The sequence below is a fragment of the Cricetulus griseus genome (assembly GCF_003668045.3).
Source record: "Cricetulus griseus strain 17A/GY chromosome 1 unlocalized genomic scaffold, alternate assembly CriGri-PICRH-1.0 chr1_0, whole genome shotgun sequence".
Taxonomy (NCBI): Eukaryota; Metazoa; Chordata; class Mammalia; order Rodentia; family Cricetidae; genus Cricetulus; species Cricetulus griseus.
The window spans coordinates 200034924-200060271 of record NW_023276806.1 but is presented as its reverse complement, the minus strand read 5'-3'; the positions used below and the strand labels follow the sequence as shown (position 1 = coordinate 200060271).

Sequence of the window (25348 nt, the reverse complement as noted above, 5' to 3'; positions counted from 1 at the left end):
GAAAGTGGGAGATGCCCTGAAATGAATTGGTAAAGGAGACTGCTTCCTGAACATAACCAGTAGCACAGACATTGAGATCAACAATTAATAAATGGGAGCTCCCGAAACTGAGAAGCTTCTGTAAATCAAAGGACACAGTCAACAAGTCAAAATGGCAACCCACATAATGGGAAAATATATTCACCAACCCCACATCTGACAGAGGGCTGATCTCCAAAATATACAAAGAACTCAAGAAGCAAAATACCAAATAATCCAATTAAAAAGTGGGGTACAGAACTAAATAGAGAATTCTCCATAGAGGAATCTAAAATTGCTGAAAGACACTTAAGAAATTGCTCAACATCCTTAGCCATCAAGGAAATGCAAATCAAAACAACTCTGAGATACCATTTTGCTCCTGTCAGAATGGCTAAAATCAATAATACCAATGGCAATCTATGCTGGAGAGAATGTGGAGAAAGGGGAACACTCCACTGCTGATGGGAGTGCAATCTCATACAGCCACTTTGGAAATTAGTATGGTGGTTCCTCAGGAAAATGGGAATGAGACTACCACAAGATCCAGCAATTCTACTCTTAGGCATATACCCAAAAGAAGCACATTCATACAACAAGGACATCTGTTCAACTATGTTCATAGCAGCATTATTTGTAATAGCCAGAACCTGTAAGCAATCTAGATGCCCCTCACCTGAAGAATGGATTAAAAAAATAGAAAACATTGCACTTTTAATCAATGGAGTACTACTTAGTGGAAAAAAATGGAATCTTGAAATTCACATGTTTGTACTCACTTATATATGGATTTTAGACATAAACACAGGATTATCAGCCTACAATCCACACCACCAGAGAAGTTTGGAAATGAGGGCCCTAAGAGAGACATACATGGTCCCCCAGAGAAGGGAAAAGTGACAAGATCTCCTAAGATGATTGGGAGCATTGTGGGAGGGGAGAGGAAGTTAGAAGAAAGAGGAGTGAAGAAGAAGAGGGGAGAGGAGGACATGAGGGAGCAGGAAGTTTGGGTCTGGGGAAGAATAGCTGAGAGCAAGAAAAAAGATACCATAATAGAGGGAGCCAAGGTATAAAGAGAAATCTGGCACTAGGGAAATGTCCAGAGACCTACAGGAATGACCCCTAAATAACAATCTAAGCAATAGTGGAGAGGCTACCTTAAATGCCTTTCCCCAATAATGAGATTGATGACTATCTTATATGCCATCCTAGAATCTTCATGCAGTAGTTGTTGGAAGCAGAAGCAGAAGCAGAAACTGACACCTAAACACTGAATCCAGTTGCAGAGAGGGAGAAGTGATGAGCAAAGGGTTAAAGACCAGGCTGGAGAAATGCACAGAAGCAGCTGACCTGAACAAGAGAGAGCTCATGGGCCCCAGACTGATAGCTGGAAAAACAGCATGGGACTGATCCAGACCCCTTGAACGTGGGTGTCAGTGAGGAGGCCAGGGCAATCTATGGGGCCTTTGGTAGTGGATCAGTGTTTGTTCCCGGTGTATGAATGGACCTTTGGGCACACATTCCACTAGAGGGACACTCTCTCAGCCTAGACACACAGGGCAGGGCCTAGGCCCTGCTCCTAATTATATGACAGACTTTGAAGATCCCCCATGGAAGGATTCATGCAGAGAGGGAGTGGGATGGGGAGCTGGTAGGGGGCAGGGGAGGAGGGGAGGGATAGGATGCTGGGATTGTCATGTGGAACAAGTTCATTTCTGATTTTAAAAAAAAATTATTTTCTTGAAAAAAATGAATTCTATTTACACATTTGAATTGTAGCAGCCTCATGTATATTCCAAAGGGAAATTTCTCATCCACAAGGAAGCATATAGGTATGTTGTTTGCAGCAAAATAGGTGCAACTGGAATAAGCATGTTTCGTCTTTGAGACAAGGTTTCACTATGTAGTCTTAGCCAGCCTGAAACTTGTTATGTAAACCATGTGGCCTTGAAGTCATAGAGATCTGCCTGTCTCTGCCTCCCCAGTGCTGTAATTAAAGGACTGTACCACCATGCTGGGCCAAGAGATAAGCATGTTTAGAAAATTAGGGCAATTCGTTTTCTCTAATCTGTATTCTCTAGAATTTGTACTGATACATAAGATCATGTCCATAGATATGACACTCTTAGGATTAAAACGGGGAATAATGGAAGGAGGGAAGTAAAAAGAAGTCAAGGATACCTGGAATATGCTCAAAGTAAAATTTGTACTTGAACAAAAAATGTCCTTATGAGACATAGTACCATGTATAATGAATATACACAATGAAAATTTAAAAATATGATAAATTACAAAATAAATCTCTTTAACACAAGATTAAGGAAGGATTTAGCTAAGGAAGGATTTTGCCTAACTCTAGTTAGGCAAAACTAAAGAGGCCAATTCACAAAGACAGACCAAAACTTTAAACCAAGACAGCCAAGGCTGAAATGATATCATTGCTATATTGCATACTCATATGCTGACACGTATAATATGAAAAATTGGGTAAGATGACAAATTATATAGATGGATGGAGAGGTGACAGGTAGATAATCAATAGAGAAATCAATCACATTTTCCAAAATGTTAGATATATTTTTAAATGTAAATAGCTAGACTAAAAGTAAAAATCAGACTAGAGAAAATAACAAAAGATCAAGTGAATAATAGTTTGTCTACTATTTAAAACTCTACACACTACTAAAATAACCTATTATTGTTCATTTTAGTTATCTAGAATTTATTTAGGATTAGCAGCCCATGAGCACTGGCTAGCAATGTAAGGTATTAAAAATTAAAAGCAACAACAAAATGAAGACATATCAGAAATGACTAAGCCATGAAAACATTTCCTTAAAGACGAAGACAGGAGAACAATTCCCGTGGCTAAAAACTGAATGTTGTTTATGTGAAGGTACAATAAAGCAAATTAAGGGGTGAGATTGGACAGAATCAGATCATACACAACTGTCAAAGACAAAAATGCTTATGTAAAAGTTTCATGGTTATTCCAAATATAAACAACCCAAAACACTGTTAACAAACTATATATCACTAGCTTTAAGTATTTCTACTTTATGCTTTGTCATTTTACTTTTTCATCCTCATATTTAATTTACAAAAGTCCATTATTTGTTGAAGAATTCATGTGTACAACGAATCACAGCCCAATTCCTCAACCTCATAGTCAACAGAGCAGCTATGAGTGACATGAGAAATAAGAATACACTCTATTTGGGAGAAGCATCTTTTATTGTAGATAAATCAAATGGATGCACCATCTGCCTCACAGTATTTTTCCATTTGTGTATTCATTCAACAAATATTATTTAGTGCATCTTATATGTTAGGCACAGTGAACAAAGATGAGGGAGCATACATGCTTTTTTTCCTCACAGAGTTTGCCATTTCATAGGTGATAAGCAGTCAAATAATCTAACAAATCCATGTACAACCATAATATAAGCTAACCATGAGAACAGTGCCCAACAGGTATATGGCAAAAAAACCCAGGCTTACTAGTGAAATCATGGGCTGGAGATTTGATCTATTTCTGGAGTCCTGCTCACCAGCAAACAAGTAAAAGACCTATTTCTAAGAACATGCTATTTTTAGTACCACATAATCCTTTTTTTTTTGGACACCCATTGACTATATACAAAAATACATCCAAATCTGGTTCTTCTTTGAACTGGTCAAAAAGGGGGTACAAAATAGATCCCAGATTATCCCTTAGTCCAGCCTTCTTTTCTCCATAATCTGTATCCTTTGAACAGTTGAGAGAGTTCTCTAATCAAACCCAACCCCCTTTGAGAAAGTCATCCCTCAACTTAGAAAATGGAAAAAGAATCCTCATCTTCCATGGCAGCAAGGAAATCTATAGTTTCTTATAGTAGGAAACCACAGCACAGTTAAACCAGAAGACACATAGTGAGCCTAAAATAACTTTAATCAAGAAATTAAGTTTAAATATTCTCATGCAACAAATATGGATTAAATTTTAATTTTTGAATAAATTTACTAAATTACAAGTGCTTTCAGAATTTCAGAGCATGGAAGAGAAGAAAATTCTAGGTATCTTCTATCTTTACCTGTAACTTTACTAATATAAGATGAGGAAATACAATTTGAGTTTCCAATAAAGGCTCTTATCTGAATCCAAAGGCAAGCCTGCTCACTCCTTAGAGACATATGGCCCTCACAAGGCAGGGGAAGCACCTTTGTCCAAGCTCTTGGCCTAGCATAATTTCTACTAAATTCCTTACTGGCAGCCTGAGGTGTTTATAGTACTAAAACATTCCTCCCAGTCTTTGTAGCTACAGGAAACCCTTATAACCCTGGGCAGGTACAATAATGTCTTATTTGACTCAAGTGGTCTTCTTGCAAATGATATTTTATTATGATGCCAAAGCAGGTGTTACAACACAGAGGGCTTGATGATAGGATTACTCTTCATCCTAAAAATGCACTGCAAAATTGTCTAAGTTTCCCACAATTACATATGCTTAGTGTTATACCCATTCGCATACCTTGAGACAGACCACTCAAGTACATAAACCTACACATGAATAAAAAAGAGTTAGGAAAATTCTGGATATATATTATATATCTTGCTGTACTTGGATAATGTGATTTAAAGAGGAAACTGTTGACTTCCATGAACTTTGTAGTGAAATTTTAAAATTATTTCGTAAAAGATCCAGTACAGTCTAGAGCTGTGAATGTTAAGTTACCACCCAAGTACTTACAAAGGCTCAGTAGGGGATTCATAAGGACTTTTATGTTGTCAACAATGATGCCAAGAAGACAAGAGAAAAGGAAAGGAGCTAATGACAAAATCCATTGGATAAAACGGCTTCATTAATTTCTGAGTAAGCTGAACGAATTCATTAAAGCCTACAAATTAATTACATGCTGAAACAAAAATGAAAGTCAATAAACATATTTTCTAGGAAAATGATAGCTAATTCATCTCATACAATCAAAATTCCATTATCATAAATATATATGGTTAGATGCTATTGAATAACAGCTCTACGACTAAGTACCATGGTTTCAATGTTTCCACTTTCTTACAGTAAACTGTGTAAAGTGTAAAGTTAAAACCTAGATTTTTCTCTAGTATTTATTGTGATTGACAATGAATCAATGCACTAGAGCAAAGTAAAGGGACAAAAGGCAAAAACATAATATTCTAGAAATATATCTATACAAAGAAGACTCACACAAGAGGAATGGATGATAAGATCTAGGTAGAATAAAGCATGGTACCTGCAGGTATTTCAGTAAAGAGACCATGCTAGATAGTTTTGTATCAACTTGACACAGGCCAAAATCATATAAGAGAAGAGAATCTCAATTAAGACAATGCCTCCACATGATCGGGCCATAGGCAAACCTGTAAGGAATTTTCTTAATTAGTGGTTGATAGGCAAGGGCCCATTCCATTGTGGGTGATGCCATCCCTGGGCTGGTGATCCTGGCTTCTATAAAAAACCAGGCTGAGTAAGCCATGAGGAGAAGCCAGTAAGTAGTCCCCTCTTACTGGCCTCTGTATCAGCTTTGGCCTCGATGTTTTTGTCCTGTTTGAGTTCCTGTTATGGCATCTTTCAATGATGGACTACAATGTGGAAATGTAAACCAAACTAACCTTTTCCTCACCAATTTGTTTTTGGGCCATTGTGTCTCATTACAGTAACAGAAACCCTAAGACAGAAGCTATCAAGATAGAATCTGAGAAGAGGGTAGATACACCCTCAAATAAGTCAAGAAACACTGCAAATGCAAGAACTGGAGTTAGAAAAACACAACTGGGAAGAACTATGTAAGGCCTGGGAAGTCAAACCTGTCATCAGCTTCTAAGACTCATAGACTGGATAATGAGATTGTGTATAGTTTACAAATGAAGTCATGATTTTCCTGGAAATTCCCTTTAAGGAAATCTGCTCTTTAGTTATAATTGTCATACTGAAATTGCTGCTGAATTGCCCAGAGTGTGGTCAAATGGAAAAGCACCCTAGCCACCGGGTCTTGTTCTTGAGAAACACTGGCAGCCACATGTGGCTAGAAAGTTTCTAGCAACACACCTGTATGTACTATGTGTATCCATATATGAGAGGTAGTAAGTTGATAAGGATCTGTGTTGAGTTTGCCTCGTCTTTGGGAGGCCATATTCTCTGTTTGTTTATATTAAAACTAATTTTTTTCCTTGTTCAGCTCATGCTTACAGAGTCATATTAGTGAGACTTTATGGGTGTATCTTCTAATAGTGGAGAAAATGATGTATTTATCATTTCAAAAAATTAAATAAAAACTCATCATTCTTCCTCACCCTCGCATCACTAATGATTCTCTTATCCACAGTCTTTCCAACTCTGTAGACACATATCCCAAATACACACTGCAGTTATTAAGAATGAGAATAAACTGTTTGCTCATTATCATTATCATATCTCCTAAAAAGGTCATTTAAACATTTAATCAAACCCTTGGCCCTTAGGGCAAGTGTGGGAGTCATCCAGCTTACACAGCACACTAAAGCTGAATTTTGTGTCAGTCTTGGGGAGGATGCAGACCAATTGCATGCAGAAATCAACAGTAGGAACTCATTATGTCACTAGGCATGGGAGAAAAAGCCAAAGACTTCCTTGGAGTCTACTAAATTAAACCTTTCACACCAATTAATGAAACCCCTATGGGAAACAAGTCATAATTCCAGGATGTCAGCCATGTATTGAAATGTAAACTAACACTCAAGAAATATAGGGGGTAGGTGAGCCTCCTAAATCAATATGAATTATTTGTTTTCTGGGACTTGGGGTCTGCTGCGCTGCGGCTCCCTCTCACAGGTACAAATGCACAAAAGAGGACTCTGTTTCATCAAAGTGGCTCAGACAAATGACACTCCTCAGGGTGTCAGCCCTACCCTGGCAGCCAGCCTGCTCTCTGCCCTCCATCTGTGGGTACTTTTCACTTCCACAGCTATCAGCCTGTTTCAGACCCATGACTTCCCTCTGAGGAGGGACAAAGGAAAGATCACAGTGGAAATCCTCTGTGTGCTGCTAATAAGCCTATTTAGAGTCAACGAGAAAGCCTCATTTTGTACCAATAAGAGACTTCAAGAGTTCTACTGAATCAGTAAAACCAAAATGTTTCTGTGTGCTCGCTGTCCTCATCTCACATCAGCCTAGGAAGCCAAGCTGAGCAAAACTCCAGACACTATGACCTCTATATTTCCTTCTTTCTCTGATGTCCTCTGGCTCTACTGGCTGAGGAGATTTGAATTTTATTTAATTTATCTCATAGTCTGATGGAATCCTGAGCCATTCATCGTTTTAGGTAATCTCCCTGTGGTCTGCTGAATCAGCATATTTGGAGATCTGAGACTCTTTCTTGGCAAAGAATGAGTATTGCTTCCATCCCTCATCTCTGCTAACACAACCTGCTCTTTCTAAAAGATGTGTGGCTAGACGTACAAACAGAGCCTGCCTCTGCCTGTGTCTCATAGCAAAGAGAGAACTGTGCTATTGTGGGCCACAACACAGGGAGAGTTCAAGTCAGCATTAGTCTCCTTAATGAATAATAGTAAGCATCTTCCCAAGTGAAAATCTGCAATTCTAACCATGTGAGTATGGTGACGTAAGCAAATACACTTGAGGCTGAAGTGTCATGGGTGGGTCAATGGTTTTAATGGGAAGTAACACATGGGTGGAATGACGCTCCTCAATTGTCAGAATATGGTCTTCTTTCAGAACTTCTAGACATACCTCATATCTGCCAACTGTTGGGTACAATGTTGAGATGTATAATAAGTTAGACAACTTTTCTGAAAACAAAGGAAACTATATACTTAAAACTCAAAGGTTTAGTAATACAACATGTTGGTACCAAAAGGAGGAAACATAAATTTGAATGACATTTGTGAGCACTAAGTACCATCATCACAACTAAACTCTAGAAACAGGAAGAAATGAGGTGTGGAAAGAATTTAACAAGATGAAGTTATCTGTGTGAGACCATGCAGCTAGTGTCAATGGCCCTGAGAACTTTACTATACACAGATAACCTACTAGAAATGACATGTTCCTCTTTTATCTTATGCTATAACTGATGAATTTGCCAACACTTTGAACAGCTTTTCACTTACACTGCAAAGAAAAGTGCTTAGCTGGAGTTCATCTGGAAGTAAGTAAGACATCAGTACCATTTTTAAAATATTCTGACAGAAGAGAGGGTATAATATTTAGAAAGGAATTATTTTGATGAATAAATGAACATCATTTATTATACATATGTATCATAATTTTTCAATTTATGTTGAAATACATAAAATAAAATATTGCTTGAAAGCTGTATATCATTTTTATTTTACTAGGTCAAATCTTGTCTTAACTAATTGGGTGATAATGTTTAGAAAGTCAGTGATGCAGAGCTGATTAACTCAAAGTTGTAGCAGGCTAAATTCACTCTACCTGTCGATTGTTCTATGCTCATCATGGCCCTCAACGTACATCCAGATAGAGCTACAGACATAACTGTAACAAAAAATCAAAGACACCCACTTTCTAGGGATCTTGGAAGACTTTCCCTTATATACCACTGGCTAGAACCACTTTACCAACCATGCTTTCACCACACACTGGCCAGAATGGCATACTACTATAATTGGAACAAAGAAGTCAGGATTAAAGGAGTGGCATTAGGGGTGTACTGAAACAAAGTTGCTCTATTTTTCTGTCTACTAGGAAACCCACTGGTCATACGAGGCCACTTACACTATATGTAGCATAATAATTTAAGTAAATAAAATGTTCAGCTCTGTTTGAACTAGCCATATTATTATAAGTACTCACTAGCCACACCGGTGCCTACTGTATTGGACAACAGAAATATAAAGCAATTTTACTCACCAAAGAAAGGTTTATTGGGCAGTTCTGGCCTAAAATAAGGGGAAATTTTGCCAATCAGCAATGCCCACTTCATTTTCTGAGTAACAATCAATAGGCTTTGTGTATAGTATCTCTTTTAATTTCACCAAGAGCCTTGTAAGGTAAATAATGTTATGCATTCATCTAGACTTGGTGTTACTAGCCACAGATGCAAAGATATAATTAGAAGCATCTTGAACTATCTCTTCTACATGCAAGTAAAGGCATAGTTAAGGTCTTGATCATACTTAGATCTATTTCCAACTGGCTTCTTCATTATTTCTCCATGTCAATTATACTTTTCCATGACATGAGGTATGTTTCTCATGGAAACATACATCTCTTCATTTTGTCTAAATTCTGCTCATGTTTTAATCTCAGTTTAAAGTTTATAACTATTTTCCTTTCCGTACCTTACTTCTCTCTTCTGTGTGTTCCTATTCTGATTACATAATACATTCTGGTGTAAGGATGTAGCTTAATAATTCATCTTTCCAAAGAGCCTGTAAGCTCAATGAGAACAAGGACTGTTTCTTTGTTGTCCATTACCACATCCTTGGTATCTAGTAGGAGGTGTTTGACAAAATGTAGATGATAAATAAAATATGACATGGACTCATTCATTTATGTTTTAACAAAACCTATTTGTGCCAAATGCTGTGGAAGGACTGGATACAATAGATGATACAAAGCTCCTGCACTCATGAAGCTTTTGTTCTTCTAGGGCTGTGGAATGTAACAAAACTCCAATAAGGAAATAAACATTTGTAGTTTGAATTATGTATACATACTTAATTCATCTTTTCCATTGTTTTCCAAGTTGTCTTTTCATTACTCTGTTATCTTGTCAGCAATAGTGAGGTCCCTTTAAACAGAATAAGTGCAATTATTTTTAAAACAAAATATAGAGTAGGCCATCATTACTGACCAATTTATCTAAAAGTTAAAAGATGGCACCTATACTTTAAGTTCTGAAAATACAAGCCATGCCTAGTAGCAGCCTCTACACCAGTGGTTCTCAACATTCCAAATGCCGTGACCCTTTCATACAGTGTTTTATGTTGTGGTGGTGACTCCCAACCCTAAAATTATTTTGTTACTACTTTATAACTGTAATTTTGCTACTGTTATGAATTATAATGTAAGTATCTGAAAGTCAAGATATCTGATATATGCTGTGAAAGGGTTATTCAACCCTTAAGGGGTTGCGACCCACAGGTTGAGAAAAATACTCTAGATTGATGCCTTTGTCTTCCTTGCTATCTTCATAAAGCACATTCTTCATGAATGGAGACATTTAGCCGACTATAAAATTCAACAAATGTCCTAAGCAACCAAAACATTACCCAGACTCTCCAGTTTCTTCAGGTACCCCTAGGAAGCTCAGGTCACTTTGGTTTAGTCTTCCTTTGCCTTTAAATATCTAATTTGTTGTTGATGGTGGTGGTGGTTGTTACTGTTCTTCAGTTGGATAGTTCTGTTCAGAGGTGTTCCTAAACATTTGGGTTAATGCTCTTTTAATTCATCAAGTGATAATATCTACAGAAGTTCCTTAACCCTCACCAGTTTGAAAGAATCCCGAGATTGGCCCTGAAATGTTTAAGGATCACTCATTTGCTTAGATTTTCTCCACGTATGAGTGTTTCAGTGGAGTATCCGAGATATCATTTGGACATGTTCAGCCACCACTTGACCCCACTAACTCTAGAGACTGTTGTCTTTACAGGAAGAGAGTACCACCAACTTATATTGCATTGACTAAGCGTTAAAGTGGGCATTTTTCTGTTTTGTTCTTGCCTGGGAAACAGCATTTACAGACCATTCAGGCATCCTTGCTTGATAGCAGAATTAGTTATTTCCATACTGAGATTTTCGATGTCACCCTTCACTGCAACAAAGATGGAATAAACAACATTGGATAGCCATTGGGAGACCTGACCACTAAACCAAAAAAATCAGTGGAATAGGTCAAAGAAACTCCACCCCATTCTGAGAAAGGCCTTCAGAGTAGAGACAGGAACAAAGAAAAACGCAAGCATCAATCAGACTTCAGGCTTTCAGACAGTTAAAGGGCTTTAGATAGTTCACACAGGCCACATGGACCCCAGTTTGTTTTTCCCCAACATGAAAGAATCGAGCTGACTGTTGGACTCCTCTAACTCCTGTACTTATGTGCACTTAGGATTGAAAGCACATTTTCTGACATTCTCAGAGTATCTTTTGTCCTTGATGTGGCAAACTTTATAATCTTTACAGATTTTGAAAATACAGGTGCATCTGTGTGCATTTTGTTAAATTAAAGCTTTCCACCTTCAAATTTCCTTATGAGAACACACACACACACACACACACACACACACACACACACACACACACACACACACACACACACACCTGCATATTTTACTGCTCTAAATACTTATTGAGGATAATGTACAAAGCATAGGTTACTGGTTGAATAATTTTGCATTAAAATTTTATTTATATGATCCTGTGCTGGCAACATCTTAAGTTTATCTGTAATCCTTAGCACAGTTGAATATTTATTCTGCTTAGTAAGTTTTCAGGTGGCATTGGTATCAATGTAAGCTAACTATCATGCCTCCGGAGCTCACTGGCATTCAAGCCACCTGGAAACTATTCAGACATATAGAATAATCCATCCCAGACACACAAAATTAAATCTGCATCCTAAAAGAGCATGTGGATAATTTGTGGGCAAATGCCTTTCTGGAGTTCCTGTTATATATTATGGCTCTTCCAAAGCTGATCTTTAAAGTAGGTGATTTGGGGGTTTTGTTTTGGTTGAATTTTGCTTGAAAGTAATGAATAAGTAGGCAAACTAACAATAATTTAGCAAAGTAGCCTTCTTTAGTTCAATATCACTGGATTTGGAGCTATAAAATCTTAGTCTTAGCTCTATTCTTATAAATAACTGGAAAACAGAAAACTATACAGAAAGCTTTGAGGTATTCTAGACTCACTAGCACAAACCGCATATATAATTGAAAGGCCATATGAAGACTATTAAAATATTTACCATTTTCTGTGTGATTGGATAACAACCAACTGTATTCTTTTACTTTTTTCTCCACTTTCTTGCTAGGGATTTTAAAATCCAGCAATGTATTGTTGTTATAGGGGATGTCCCCCGCAGGCTCATGTATTTGAATACTGGGTTCCCAGCTGGATATTCTGTGTAGAAAAACTGTGGAACATTTTAGAAGCAAGCAAGGCCTGGCTGAGGGATGTGGGTGACTGGGGTGAGGTGGGAGCAGTCTTAGAGGAATATAGCCCAGCACCACTTCAGACACAGATCTTCTTCCCCCCACCCTCTGGAATATAGTTATATCTTATTTATTTAAGTTAGAAACAAACTTATTTTACATGTCAATCCCAGTTCCCTCTTACTCCCCTCCTCCCCTGCCCCCACCAACTCCCTATGCTATCCCCTTTCTCTCCCCAAGGAGGGTGAGGCCTTCCATGGGGGATCCTCAAAGTCTGTCACATCATTTGGAGCAAGGCCTAGGCTTGTGTGTCTAGGCTGAGACAATATCTCTCTATGTGGAATGGGCTTCCAAAGTCCATTTGTATACTATGGATAGATACTGATCTATATTGCCCCATAGATTGCCCAGGCCTCCTCACTGACACCCACATTCAGGGGGTCTGGATAAGTCCTATGCTGGTTTCCCAGCTATCAGTCTGGGGTCCATGAGCTCCCCCTTGCTCAGGTCAGCTGTTTTTATGGGTATCTGCAGTCTGGTCTTGACCCCTTTGCTCATCACTTCTCCCTCTCTGCAACTGGATTCCAGGAGTTCAACTCAGTGTTTAGCTGTGGGTGTCTTGATGACTACCTTATATGCCATCCCAGAGCCTTTATCCAGTAGCTGATGGGAGCAGAAGCAGACACAGCTCTTCTGATTCCAGCCAGTGAGATCTAACAAGCCACACTGTCAAAGCTCTAGTTGCCACAGACAACTTTCCCAGCCTCTATGTCCTGATGGTCCCCACCCTTTGAACCATGAGCTAAATCTCTCCTTTCTGAAATTGTTTCTCTTGGATATTCAGATGCAGCAAGGAGAAAATTTGCTAAAACATATATAAAGCATCACAGAGGAGCAAACAAAAAAATCCCTCTGACTGCGTGGTGAAAATTATGATATAAGTAAGTATGAAAACCATTTGAGGGTAAAATGACAAGGACAAATTCAAATAAGACTGCAGGATTCCAGTTACAGCTCTGAGACTTAACACTTGGAGTGTTTTTAATAATTCACTTCCCTGGTTTCCAGTTTCTTTATCTAGAAGATTGGAGAATGATTTTGATTTTACATTCTCTCTCTGAGTTCTGAATCTCGTATGTCTGAAATCAATGCCTGTTTTGCCATCTCAGATGCACCTATTGGAATTCAATACAGAATTTGAGAAACAGAATAAATAAGTCATTCTGGGATTTTGGCTGTTTTACTTGCCAAGAGCAGAAGCAAATCGGCTGATGGCCACCTCAGAGTCCTAATATGCCGACACTCTTCCTGACAGAATCTTAGTCTGGGCCAGGGACAAATGAGACTACCAGAGCACACTGTAATTCAGAGATTATTATTTGGCTACCTTTTCATTCCGAATCACCAAATCAGATTGTGGAAATCTGATCCCCCTGCTAACTACCCAATTCATTTACAGAGCCTCATGAGCCCGAGTGAACGGAGCAACATCCTCATTTCAGAGCCTTCCATCGAAAATAAATGACTGCTGAGAGGTAGCTATCCTGGGAAACTTACCTAGTCGCTCTGGCACTAGAAAACAAACTGACAGTCCTTTCCAGAAGCTAATTATTGTGCCTGCTATTTGGTTCACTGACAAAATTGCTTGTTTGTAGGAAGAAACATATTTGTGCATTGCTTTTTCCATTACCACTATTTCCATCATCATAAATAAGAATCAATAGGGCATTTCATGTAGCATATGCTCACCACCATTTATAACCTCAGTGTCAGCTGTATACAGGCTAAGCTGTGTGCCCCAGTGGGCTGGCTGAGGATAAAAGCAGAGCAGACAAGGGAAGAACTTGAGATTTAAAATGATAATATTCATCCATGAGCACTTGTGGGGGACCACTGCTTACCTATGAAGACTGAGCGCAGTGCCAGGCACACAGTGACCTATTCAAATGAATCATCAGTTGAGTGAATGGGCAGGCAAACGAATAAATCGCCAGAAGGTTCTGTGGAAGTAAGTGGAGTTCGTTGGCCTTCTTGGGGGGATGATGCTTTGACAACAGCAAGGGCATTTATAATTCCTGGTGCAGAAATAAATGCAGAGACACAGTGTGAGCTGAAAAACAGCCCACCTGTGAGATGAGAGCTCAAACATATGTACCGGTTCCTATGACATTCACTGTTGGTCCTCACAAGAGAAAACACTAAGTGGAAAAGACAGTCATTAATGAGGCAGATGACATCTCCAAAGAAAACATTCTTTTCTGCCAGTAGCAATGCTGCTGAACAAAGTAAAGTTGTGGAAGAGACAGATGAGAGGAAAGACGGAGAAAAAGGTAGTAACATTGAAAACAATGGGGAAGAATTCGAGGCAAGTGTCAGAGTGAGAAATGTATGTGGAAAATGTGTGGAGTCCGGGAGACAAAGAAGACACACTGGCCAAGCAAGCCTGGATGTCTGGGTTTGGGAGAGAGGAAAGATGCTCATGCTGAGAGGTGAATGGAGGAAGGAGGGAGGGAAAGGTCAGATAAATGTCTGTCAAATAACAGCCATCACCACTGATAACAAGTATAGGAGAGCCTTTTTTCTCTTCTTGGGGAAGACAAAGGGAATTGTAAGTAGGATTAAGTAGTGGTAGCTTTCAGAACTCAGCAGCTCTCTCAGAAGCAATAACAACTACACAAATAGCTAAGTGGATGATAGGAATTACCTCACTTGGAGTTTGGCCAGCATATCAAAAGTTAGATGTGCTAACACATCTCTCTGAAAGCTTTCCTGAGACACTTGCAGGAAGGGGGCAAATCCTCTCAAACTGTCTGAAGCACACTAATGTTAGGAAGAGTATGCGCCTCACTGCTGGAAGATATTCTGTCTCCCAAAAATTAATAAGGCAGATGCCGATGCTGCTGGGAAGCACACTCTTATCCATGTAAATATATTGCCAGCATCACCCCTAGTGGAAGCAAATTGCTACAGTCACCAATTACCATAGACTAATACAAAATTTTACTCAACACATACAATCCACAAGTGATGGTCTAAATGAGGGAGGGAACTCTTGGGAATATTTCATTCTTAGACTTCCTTTTTCTCATTGTGAGTGGCTAAACAATAACTTAAAAATTAAACTTATTGGGGATATGACATACAGGGGACAATGCACAGTTAGTTCTCTCATTCTACCTTGTGGATCTCAGGGGTCCAGCTCAGGTGATCACACTTGGTGCCTTTTCCCACTAATCCAAATCTGTGGCCCTAAACATGAACTTTTTAAAAACTAATTTTTAAAGTAATTTCCAGACCCTGGAAACCTTTGCTCATGCAAATACAGTAGTTTTTCCTCTCAAGTACTTAACCACTGACATGTTTTATCACTTTCCCTCCTTCCCCAAAATACAGAAGAAAATGGAATATGGCAATAATTTAAGGCACAAATACCTTTTCTTACAATTTGTAAATGTTCACAGGTTACTTTCCTAAAGTAAGTTATAACACCATTCATTGTTTGTTAGAAAACACAGACAAGCTACTTCAGTGTCCCCAAGAGGGATTTGAAGGAATATTTAACTGACCCAGTTCCCTAAGCTATACCCCCATAGCACTTAAACACCACTTTCATTGCACTAAAAATAGTTCTGATTGAACAAATTACCACATTGATAAAAATATTCAAATAATTCAAGGAAATAAGAAGCAGACCTGTCACCAAAGCTTCATTCAACAACAGAAGAGTTCAGTATTGATATCTGGAAGAAGCATTAAGTATATGTCATCTAAGGATGCCAATAGTAGAACTGCATGCCTCAGTTTACTTGGAAAACAGGAGTTAGAAAAACCTGGTGATTCATCAAACAACCCATTAATAACATGTGTGATAGGTTAGTAACTAATTTCCACACACACACACACACACACACACACACACACACACACACACACACACACACACCACAAGAAAAAAGAAGTTTCTCTGGTATAGTTTCACGGCCTCAGTTTAACCGATGGGGTCTGAATTTGTACAGGACCAAATAGAAATGTTGCAAATTCGGTAGTATGGCGTGAAAATATACATCAGTGAAAAACACATGGCACTCTATATGTAAGTTCTTTGTCGTGGCTTGAATCTAGATTGTCCCAATAGACCCACATGTTTTGAACAGTTGGTTCTCAGCTGGCACTGCTAGTGTGGAAAGCCCTGAAAACTTTGGAATCTTTCAGTAGGAGGAATTAGCTCAGTAGAGGTGTGTTCTTAAAGCCCACAACCAGTTCCTGATCCCTTCCTTGATCTCCACTTGCTGCATAGCTGCTATGAGGTGAATGACCTCCTTATCCACATGCTCTTCCCATATGACCTGCCTCACACTGGAAGCAGAATCAAAGGAAGTGACAGACTCCATTGGAATGCCATCTCTGAAACTGTGAACCAAAGTACATCCCACTTGGCTTGTATTATTTTGATTAGGTTGTTGTTGTTGTTGTTGTTGTTTTTCACTGAGATGAGAAAAAAGTAGTGGATACCCTCTCCTTATAAAGCTTTATTAGCTGAGCCATTGCTGGTCACACTCTACTCCATGTATTTCACCTAAGGACCCACCTTTGCCTTCATCTTAGATTCACTCTCCCAAATTCTTCTGGTGGCCAAATATACATTGTACTTCCAGGCATGTAGTTTTCTGAACTTTATTCATAGCTGTTAAAAATTAGCATTTATTAATCATTAAATTGGCCCCTCTGGTGATATATATATATATATAATATAATATATTAATATATATATCAGCATATATTACTTCCCCCAAATATACCAGCCTCTTGCTGCCTGCCCTGGAGTTTCTCTAGGAAGCTTCTTTCTGATTTTACATGAAAACATGTTAATGTGATGAAGCCTTTTCAAACCTTCAGCCATTTTTTTCCTCCGATTTTCTTAGAATATTTTATTTAATTTTTTTTTTTTACCAAACTTCTCTTAAAGGCATCTCTTCTTCCTCTATTCTGTTCTGCACCCACACCCACACCCCAGGGTTTCTGTCTCTCTCTCTCTTGCTTCTTCTCCCTGCACCTCTCTGCAGCTCTGAATGCTGTTTCTTCTCCTCCGTGAACTAAGAATAATCTCAATGCTCAGTTCACTTCCCTCCCACAAGTTCACTATCCTGTTCCCTTTTCTGACCTGCCACCACCAGTGCTGGTTATGGTGTTGTTCTTGTTTGTCAACTTGACATAATCTAGGGTCAGGGGAGAGGGAATCTCAATTAAGAAAATGCTTCCATCAGATGGTCCTGTAAGCAAGTCTGTGAAGTGTTTTCCTGATTAATGACTATTGTGGGAGGGCCCCCGAATGACTGATGTGGAAAGATCCAGACTGCTATGGGTGGTGTTACCCCAGGGCAGTTGGTCCTGTGTTGTTTAGAAGAATCAACTGGGCAAGTAACAGACAAAAGCCAGTAAGCAGCATCTCTTCATGGTCTCTCCTTCAGTTCCTGCTTCCATGTTAGAATTCTCTTCCCTGGCTTCCTTCAGTGATAAGCTATGACTGGAAAGTGTAAGCTGAAACAAACCCTATGGTGATATATTGTTTATGATCTAATAAAGACACTGAAGATCAGTGAAGCAAAGCAGTCAGCCAGTAGTTCTCTACCAATGCTTAAATGGAGGTCTTGTCTTCCCTGACTGGAAGCTGAATCTCCATACTGCACGGCACTCCACCAAGCCTCAGAATCCCAGGATGCCCTCTGAGACTGCACTGAGCTCCTTATATTCTCTCTCTCTCTCTCTCTCTCTCTCTCTCTCTCTCTCTCTCTCTCTCTCTTTCTCATATCCTGGGATTAAGGGTGGGTAAACTATGTTTCTCTTTTGGACTGATTCACTCTCATGTAACCCTGGATGGTCTTAAACTCACAGAGATCCATCTACCTCTATGTCTTGAGTCATGGTGTTTTTTATCACAGTGACAAAAACTAAACTCAGACACCACCTTTGAGTTTCCAATTGTTCTTTATCCTTTTCCTATGATAAATGCATTTCTGCCCTTTTGTCTAATTTCAAAATTTCTATTTATGACTTTATTTGAAGTTTTAGTGAACTCCATATAGGGTCTCAGACTTTATGTTTCCACTCACTGGGAAATTGCATAGGCTGTATCAGAATTAAATCCGTTAGTTCCCAAGCATCTACTTTTTTTCCTATTGTTTTCTCAGTCAGCTATTTACATCTGCTAATTTCCCCAGACCTCCCATCAGAAATTTACCAAGCAGAACTCCATCTCTTATCTTCTATGCCTGAGTGCTAATCACTTACCATGTACTAAGAATATCTAGTAGAGCAGTGGTTCTCAACCTGGGGGTCATGGCTTCTTTGAGGGCACATATTGGATGGATATTTACATCGTGAATTCTAATGGTAGCAAAAATACAGCTATGACATACCAATGAAAATAACTTTATGATTGGGGGTCTCCACAACAATGAGGAACTGAATTAATGGGTCACAGCATTAGGGAGGTTGAGAACCACTGCGCTGGAGCATCCACAGTGTGTACCCTGTACTGCCCTTGGTGGAGACTGCTCATCATTAGGACTACAGCTGAGTTCACAGACATCCCTCCTTTTCTTCTCTGAACTCTCCACCTTCTTACATTTCTGCTAAAAGAATCTTCATGAAACCACCATCTTAGCTCTTCCTCTGAGTGACAAACTAAATCACTCTGCCATATGAGTGGGCTAAAGCCCAATCCCCTCAACCCCGGGAAACTCTGAAGACCATTTGTTACGATAAATCTTTCTGCCAAAAGCCGCCACCAAGCCCCACTGCCACGTGTTTGGTCTATGCCAGCCACCTGCCCGAGTTAGGGCCCAAATTAATACACAGAGAGACTTGTATTAGGTACAATGCTGCTTGGCCAAAGACTAGGATTCTCATCTGCTAGCTCAGTCTTAATTATCATAAATCTATATATTTTGTAAGAATTATCTTATCAGATGGACGCCTTATTGACACCTCTCCTTGCCGGTGGATCACATTGCGCCACTGGAGGAAGAGTGGAGGGGAAAAGGGGACACTTCCTGTTTCTCTTTACTTTAATATGACTCTCCTTGCTATATCATTTCCTGCCTGGAACATCATTTCTCTACTACATTTCCCAGAATCGTCTTTGACTCCTAGTCCTGTCTAACTTGCTGTTTCATTGGCCAAACAGAGCTTTATTCAACAATCAATAAGATCAACATACAAAGTACATTCTCCATTATCTCTTTTCTGTCTAAATAAAAAGCAGGATAACTTATATTTTATAATAACTGAAGAAAACTATTGTAGCCAGCCCCTAAGTAGGCGTGGCTACAGCTTCCCCTACAACCATTCCTTGTTCTTCGTCCACACTTCGATCCATCTCTTTAATCATACTCTCACATTCTAGCTTCCAAGAGTTGTTTTTTCCCTTCAATGGAAAGAAGCTCATCCTAGCTTTAGCCCCTGCTGTTTTCCTGTATTCACATGGCTGACATCTTCACATGATAGCAAGGTCTCCTTATCTCTCTCCCAATTCCATCCTGTCTCACTTTCAGATTCATTTTTCTTTCATTTCTCCCAAATTTATCTCAGCTTCTGGAAATATTGGTTCACTTTCATATTTACTTAATTCGTTCCTGTCACCTCAGAGGCATGTGTAAATTTATGACCATGGATCTTGTCTCGCTTCCCTCCTTGCTTGGCATAGGAAGCAGGAAGTAAGATTTCTTTGCATCAATTTTTGCATCTTCATATTCTTTCTGATTATATATCTGTGATAACATTTAGCATATTACCACTTCATTTGAATAAGATGTGAGGTAGACAGAAAGTAAGACATCTCAAAACATAGGTGAAGAGGGAAAATCATGTCCAACGATTTATAGTTTTCATGTCATTAACCCTGAACATGTCTGGGTTTTTTAAATCATGCTTTGAATAACAAATACTCTTTAAATATCAATTTCAATAAGTTAGTTTCTAATTATATCACAGATAAATGTTTACCTTAACCTTGTATTGTGAGCTTATTAAATTTACTGCTTAGTAACTGCTAAAGTTCCTATTTCTATGTACTCAATCATGCTATCTGCAAATAAAATAGTTTTATTCTTGCATTTAAAGAGGGACACTCAATGATTATTATTTTAAGTACAAGCTATAGAAACTAAAAGCATCAGAAATCACAGCTGCCTGGGGGATAACTATTATGGTAGGTGGAGAATAATAGTATAATGGAGGAACACATTGTAATAGTTTAAAAACACTTGTCTTACAGCAACTTATGATCAATTACTCTAACTGTGTTTAAATTCCTGGAAAATAGTACCATATCTTGGATGTCTGTATACAACCTATAAAACACATTAAGGTACTTTCCCAAAAGAAGACACTTAAAATAAGTTACTCAAACACCATTGAAATGCACCAATGCTGCCCACATGGTGTATTTTTTTTTTATGAATGGTTGTGGATAGACAATAATTACCAATGAACAAGCTTCAGTTTGTTCAAACTTGCTAAGGAAATATGAGATGGGAGAAAACATAGGATTTCCTATCAAGAGACTAAAACACTTCCTCTCTTAGTTAATGTAAAAACAATTATTACAAAGGAGGAGACGTGAGTGTCTACCTGTGCACTTCTTTATGTGACTGTTTCTCTTCCCATGTGATCCCAATTTGCATCCAAAATTCTCCTCCCAAAATTCTGCAAACCATACATTTCTTCGATTATTGGCAAGAGTTCGGCTTCTAAAGTATCGATCAAATCCTGTGTTAGAGGAAAAAGGTATGATTTCAGTATTCATTCAAAACCAAAACTAAATATCACCATAACTTTGAAGAAATGTTTCACTGAACAATATTTATAATATATTATATATATATATATATAATATATATTATATATATTATGTTTTACATGATATATAATATATAGTATATGTGTAACATATATATGCATATGCATATGTATATATTCACACATACAAATATATATATCATAAATGAACCATTCTTTTCTTCTCTCCTAATATGATTTGACACTCCAGACTTTCCTGTATCTAAAGCCATTTCAATCTCTATGTCTCCTGTATACCCTATTCTCAGCTAATTCAACAAGGTAATCAGAACTGATACAGTCATATAGACTCATACCAACATAGTCTAAATTCTTAGTTTTCTCAGGTAACCACTTCATTTAAGGGAAGGAATCCAGAAACAACACTTTACCTGAGAGGATAACGTGGAATTTAGGTCATTGTTAGGAATATTGGGAGGACATTTGGGAAACAAACCATCCCTCTTTAAGGTTTCCTCCTAATTTTCTGTTTCATTTATTTTTCCATAGGGTCAATTAATGTAATATGTTCAGTGGTTTTGTTTGTTTTTTTGTTTTTTTGTTTTTTTTTTTCCGAGACAGGCTTTCTCTGTATAGCTTTGAAGCCTATCCTGGCACTCTCTCTGGAAATCAGGCTGGCCTCAAATTCACAGAGATCAGCCTGCCTCTGCCTCCTGAGTGCTGGGATTAAAGGCGTGTGCCACCAACGCCCGGCCTTTGTTCAGTGTTTTAATCAAACTCTTTCCCTCCAACAATCTATAACCCTCATAAATGTCCACAAAAGTGAACAACAGTAACTACCATCATGGAAATGTTTAATTTTAATAATAATAGTGCTCTTTCACAAGGAAAAAAATCTTTAAAGTTACTTTTTAGCGTGCAGTGGCTGCATAGTAGAAATGACTACTGTGCCGAAAGAAGTGCACATTCTATTCAGAATCATCAATGAGTATAACTCAGATTTGAATTATAAATTGTTAACTTTGAATGTTTCATTTTTTAAATTTTTCTTCAGTGTTGCAGATTAATCCCAGAGCTATGAGTCCCCTAACTAAATGCTTGACCACTGAGCTATGTCCCCAGCCTGCATCTGAACTTTGATTTAACTGAAATAAACAAATTATCCTTATTGCATACTTACCATCAATTGATGCTCTTTTGGGCAAAATTGTCACGGCCCCTTCTGCAATCTCCTCTTGCTGATAGACAGGTGCTATTTTGGATCCCCAGCTATCCGAGCCAATCCATAGAAAATGCCCGCTTTGGTTTAACTTTTTTGCTGCTTCCAATATCCTCCTATAGGAATAAAATGTAATACATATATCATTTATTGAGATGCACTACTGTTTTGACACTCTTAACACCAGTGCTGAGGACTGAGTGTCTCCTCCAAATTCCATGTATCATGGAAACTTAATTTTCCAACTCATATGTTAATAGTTTGGTGGTGGGATTCTTGTGGGGGTTACTCAGGTTTGTGTAAGTCAGAAGTGTGGGTTCCAGGATGACATGAATGTTCTTCTGAGGAGAGAAGCAAAGCTAGAGGAAGATGCTTCTCTGACTTGCCATAGATGCCCTCCCTGTCTTCACCCAGAAGACAGGTTCTTAAAAGCTGCCCAGAAGCAGCTAGAACCATACTCTTGTGTCTCCTGAGCCAAGAGCCAAACATGCCTTTTTTCTTTATAAATTTCCAAGTTCAAGGTATTCAGCGATACCCACAAAAAGTAAAACCAACACAACCAGTTTTATAAAGTTAAAAACACTGAGTAGATCACTGTTAAACAATTAGTCAATCATTTTAATTGCTTGAGTCTTATCATCTCCTAAAGGAAATGCAGTTGAGACTCCAGCATGTGTTAATTGGGCTAATCCTTAACCTGTTCTCATCACTGTGTCTCCCATTCTGATTTAACTTGTCTCACTGGGTTCCAAGTTTTCCTCTGTAGGCACTGCTGACATAGAAAGGAGAAGGCTGCCGGGTCAGAAGCAGAAGGTAGTCTGTGGGTGCAAAGGAACCCAGCAATTCTGGTGAATCTCAAAAGCCCTTTACACTGTTCATGAGAGATGTGTGGGAAGGATGCAGGGCACAAATCTGATCCTATATCCTGCAAGAAAGTCATCACCTGATATCATCCTCGTTGGCAAACATAATCACTGCACGGGCATTAGGTGTTTCCAGCAGACGTTTGATAATTTTTTCAAATTCTCCAGGTCTTGGTTCACGTGGGATTTTCTGTGATTGAGCAATGCAAACACCACCTGTTTGAGGGGGGAAGAAATTGTTTCAGAGAAAGCTCTTATTTAATTAAAACTTAATGAGGTTAATTGCATTGTAAAAGCACATGATTTACTATAAAATATTGGTTTTTGAAGCAGTTGCCATTCTGGCCTATTGCAAGTAATTATGTCTGTTTTTATTATAATATATGCTCTAAGTAAATAACATCAATATGGGCTTGAGATTAAACATTTTGTTGCTTTTCATGGTGGTGATTTTAAAGGTTTAGAGAAGTACTGTAACCTGTCTACGATCTGTGAGGCAGTCCTGGGGATGGAAGGGAAAGGGGGACAGTTTGCATTTATTTATTAAAAAACTAAATGAAAGTGATAAAATATATCTGACTATGTATTGCACGTGAGGCTACTATAGAATAGGAAGATTCTTTGTCTGCCTTTCTTTACTAGTAGATCTCATTTAAACTTAATTTTGTTTTGCTTCACACTTCAGCAGAACATGTTGTGAGACAAATAGTCTTACAAGGCTATCCAGAAAGTCTCAAAGATGCAAGGCCTTGCTTGACATAGGCTTCCATCATACAAATCAAAATAGCTATTTAAGCCAAAACAAAGAAAGGGACACAGGGAGGGGAAAGGATAGAAAGAGAAAGAAGGAAGGATCCAGGACTCTTCCTTCAACCTTTTCTAAAACAATGAGAAGCCAAAAAGTTTAGACAAGACTCTGCCTCTGAGACTGGATATGGGTAGAAGAAAGAGTTTAATATTGTTTTCCTAATTACAGTGGAGCAGAGACAAAACACATTCTAACACTGGAAGAGAAAATAGAATTAGCTATAGGTTGTATTTCATTGTATCTTGAATGAACTTTTGTGAGTCAGCTGAGAATTAAATTGATATTTGTGACACTGCTTCAGAAGGCAAAGATATTTTTAAGCCCCCCAAAACTGACAACAATTATTGTCACTCAACAATTATTGGCTGCCATTATATATTATGCATTAGATGCCGCAAAATCTGTCTAATCTAGAAGACACCATCAAATCTGGAGACAGATATTGTAGTAAATTACCAAGGAATATGTAATAAACTGGAGAATTACAAAAATACATCATGTAACAGGAACAAAGAGGAAAGAAAATGAGAGCTTGAAAAAGCCACATTTCAAAGAACATGCTCACACTGTAATACACCCCTATGTGAGGGAAAGTGAGATATTCCTAATAGAGTATGGTGTGAAAGAGTTTAGCTTAATGTCAGCCTAGAGTATAAATGGATTAAAGCTGAAGTTTGAAAGAATGACCAGGTTCAAGAACTCATTTGTCAGGATTGTGAAGGACTGTATATAAAATATCCATGCATTGAAACTCAATCTCTAGTGTGATAGTATTGAGACAAGCTTGTTGGGAAGAAACTGAATGACAAGGATTTAGCCCTCGTGAACTGAATTAGTATTCTTTCTTAAAGAAGAAATAAAAGAGGGGATAGGGGACAGAGGGAGGGAGAGAGGGAGAAAGGAAGAAAGAAAGAAAGAAAGAAAGAAAGAAAGAAAGAAAGATAAAGAGAGAGAAGAAAGAAAGAAAGAAAGGAAGGAAGGAAGGAAGGAAGGAAGGAAGGAAGGAAGGAAGGAAGGAAGGAAGGAAGGAAGAAAACAGAGAAAGGGAGGAGAGAGTGGCTGGAGAGGAGAGACCAGATAACTGTCTTCCACTACAGGCCATGTGAGAACACAGTAAAAAATTCAGTTGTCTTTGAACCAAGAAATGAGCCATCAGAAGAATCCATCCATTCAGGCACTCTGATTTCAGACTTCTAGCCTCCAGAAATGTGAGGAATAAATTTTATTGTTTATAAGCCACAAGCATACTGTAATCTATTACAGCAGCTTGACTGAACTAAGACATTACACAATTCAGACTTTATCCTGAAAAAAAAAAAAGAATCCATTTAAAGTTAACAATACAGAAAGAGGTAAGCTTTGTTTTAGGAAGAAAACTGAAGTTAGCAACAGACAACTGTTTGAATATGTGTAATCAGACCTAATGTGCACAACAGGAATAGATGAATAAACAATGATTATTCTTCTTATATGTTTGAAAATATTAAAAATCACCCCTGTAGTAG

At 38.4% G+C, this 25348-nt stretch overlaps 1 protein-coding gene across 1 annotated transcript in view; it reads right to left on the bottom strand.

Moving 5' to 3' along the window:
• Positions 1-25348, bottom strand: part of LOC113832815 (metabotropic glutamate receptor 8) — a 768119-nt gene that overhangs the window by 393012 nt on the left and 349759 nt on the right. The window contains exons 3-5 of the mRNA XM_035451540.1: positions 23116-23251; positions 22134-22288; positions 20786-20923 (exon numbers count right to left, since the gene is read on the bottom strand). Coding sequence (XP_035307431.1) covers positions 20786-20923; positions 22134-22288; positions 23116-23251 — 429 coding nt within the window. The remainder of the gene's footprint in view (positions 1-20785; positions 20924-22133; positions 22289-23115; positions 23252-25348) is intronic.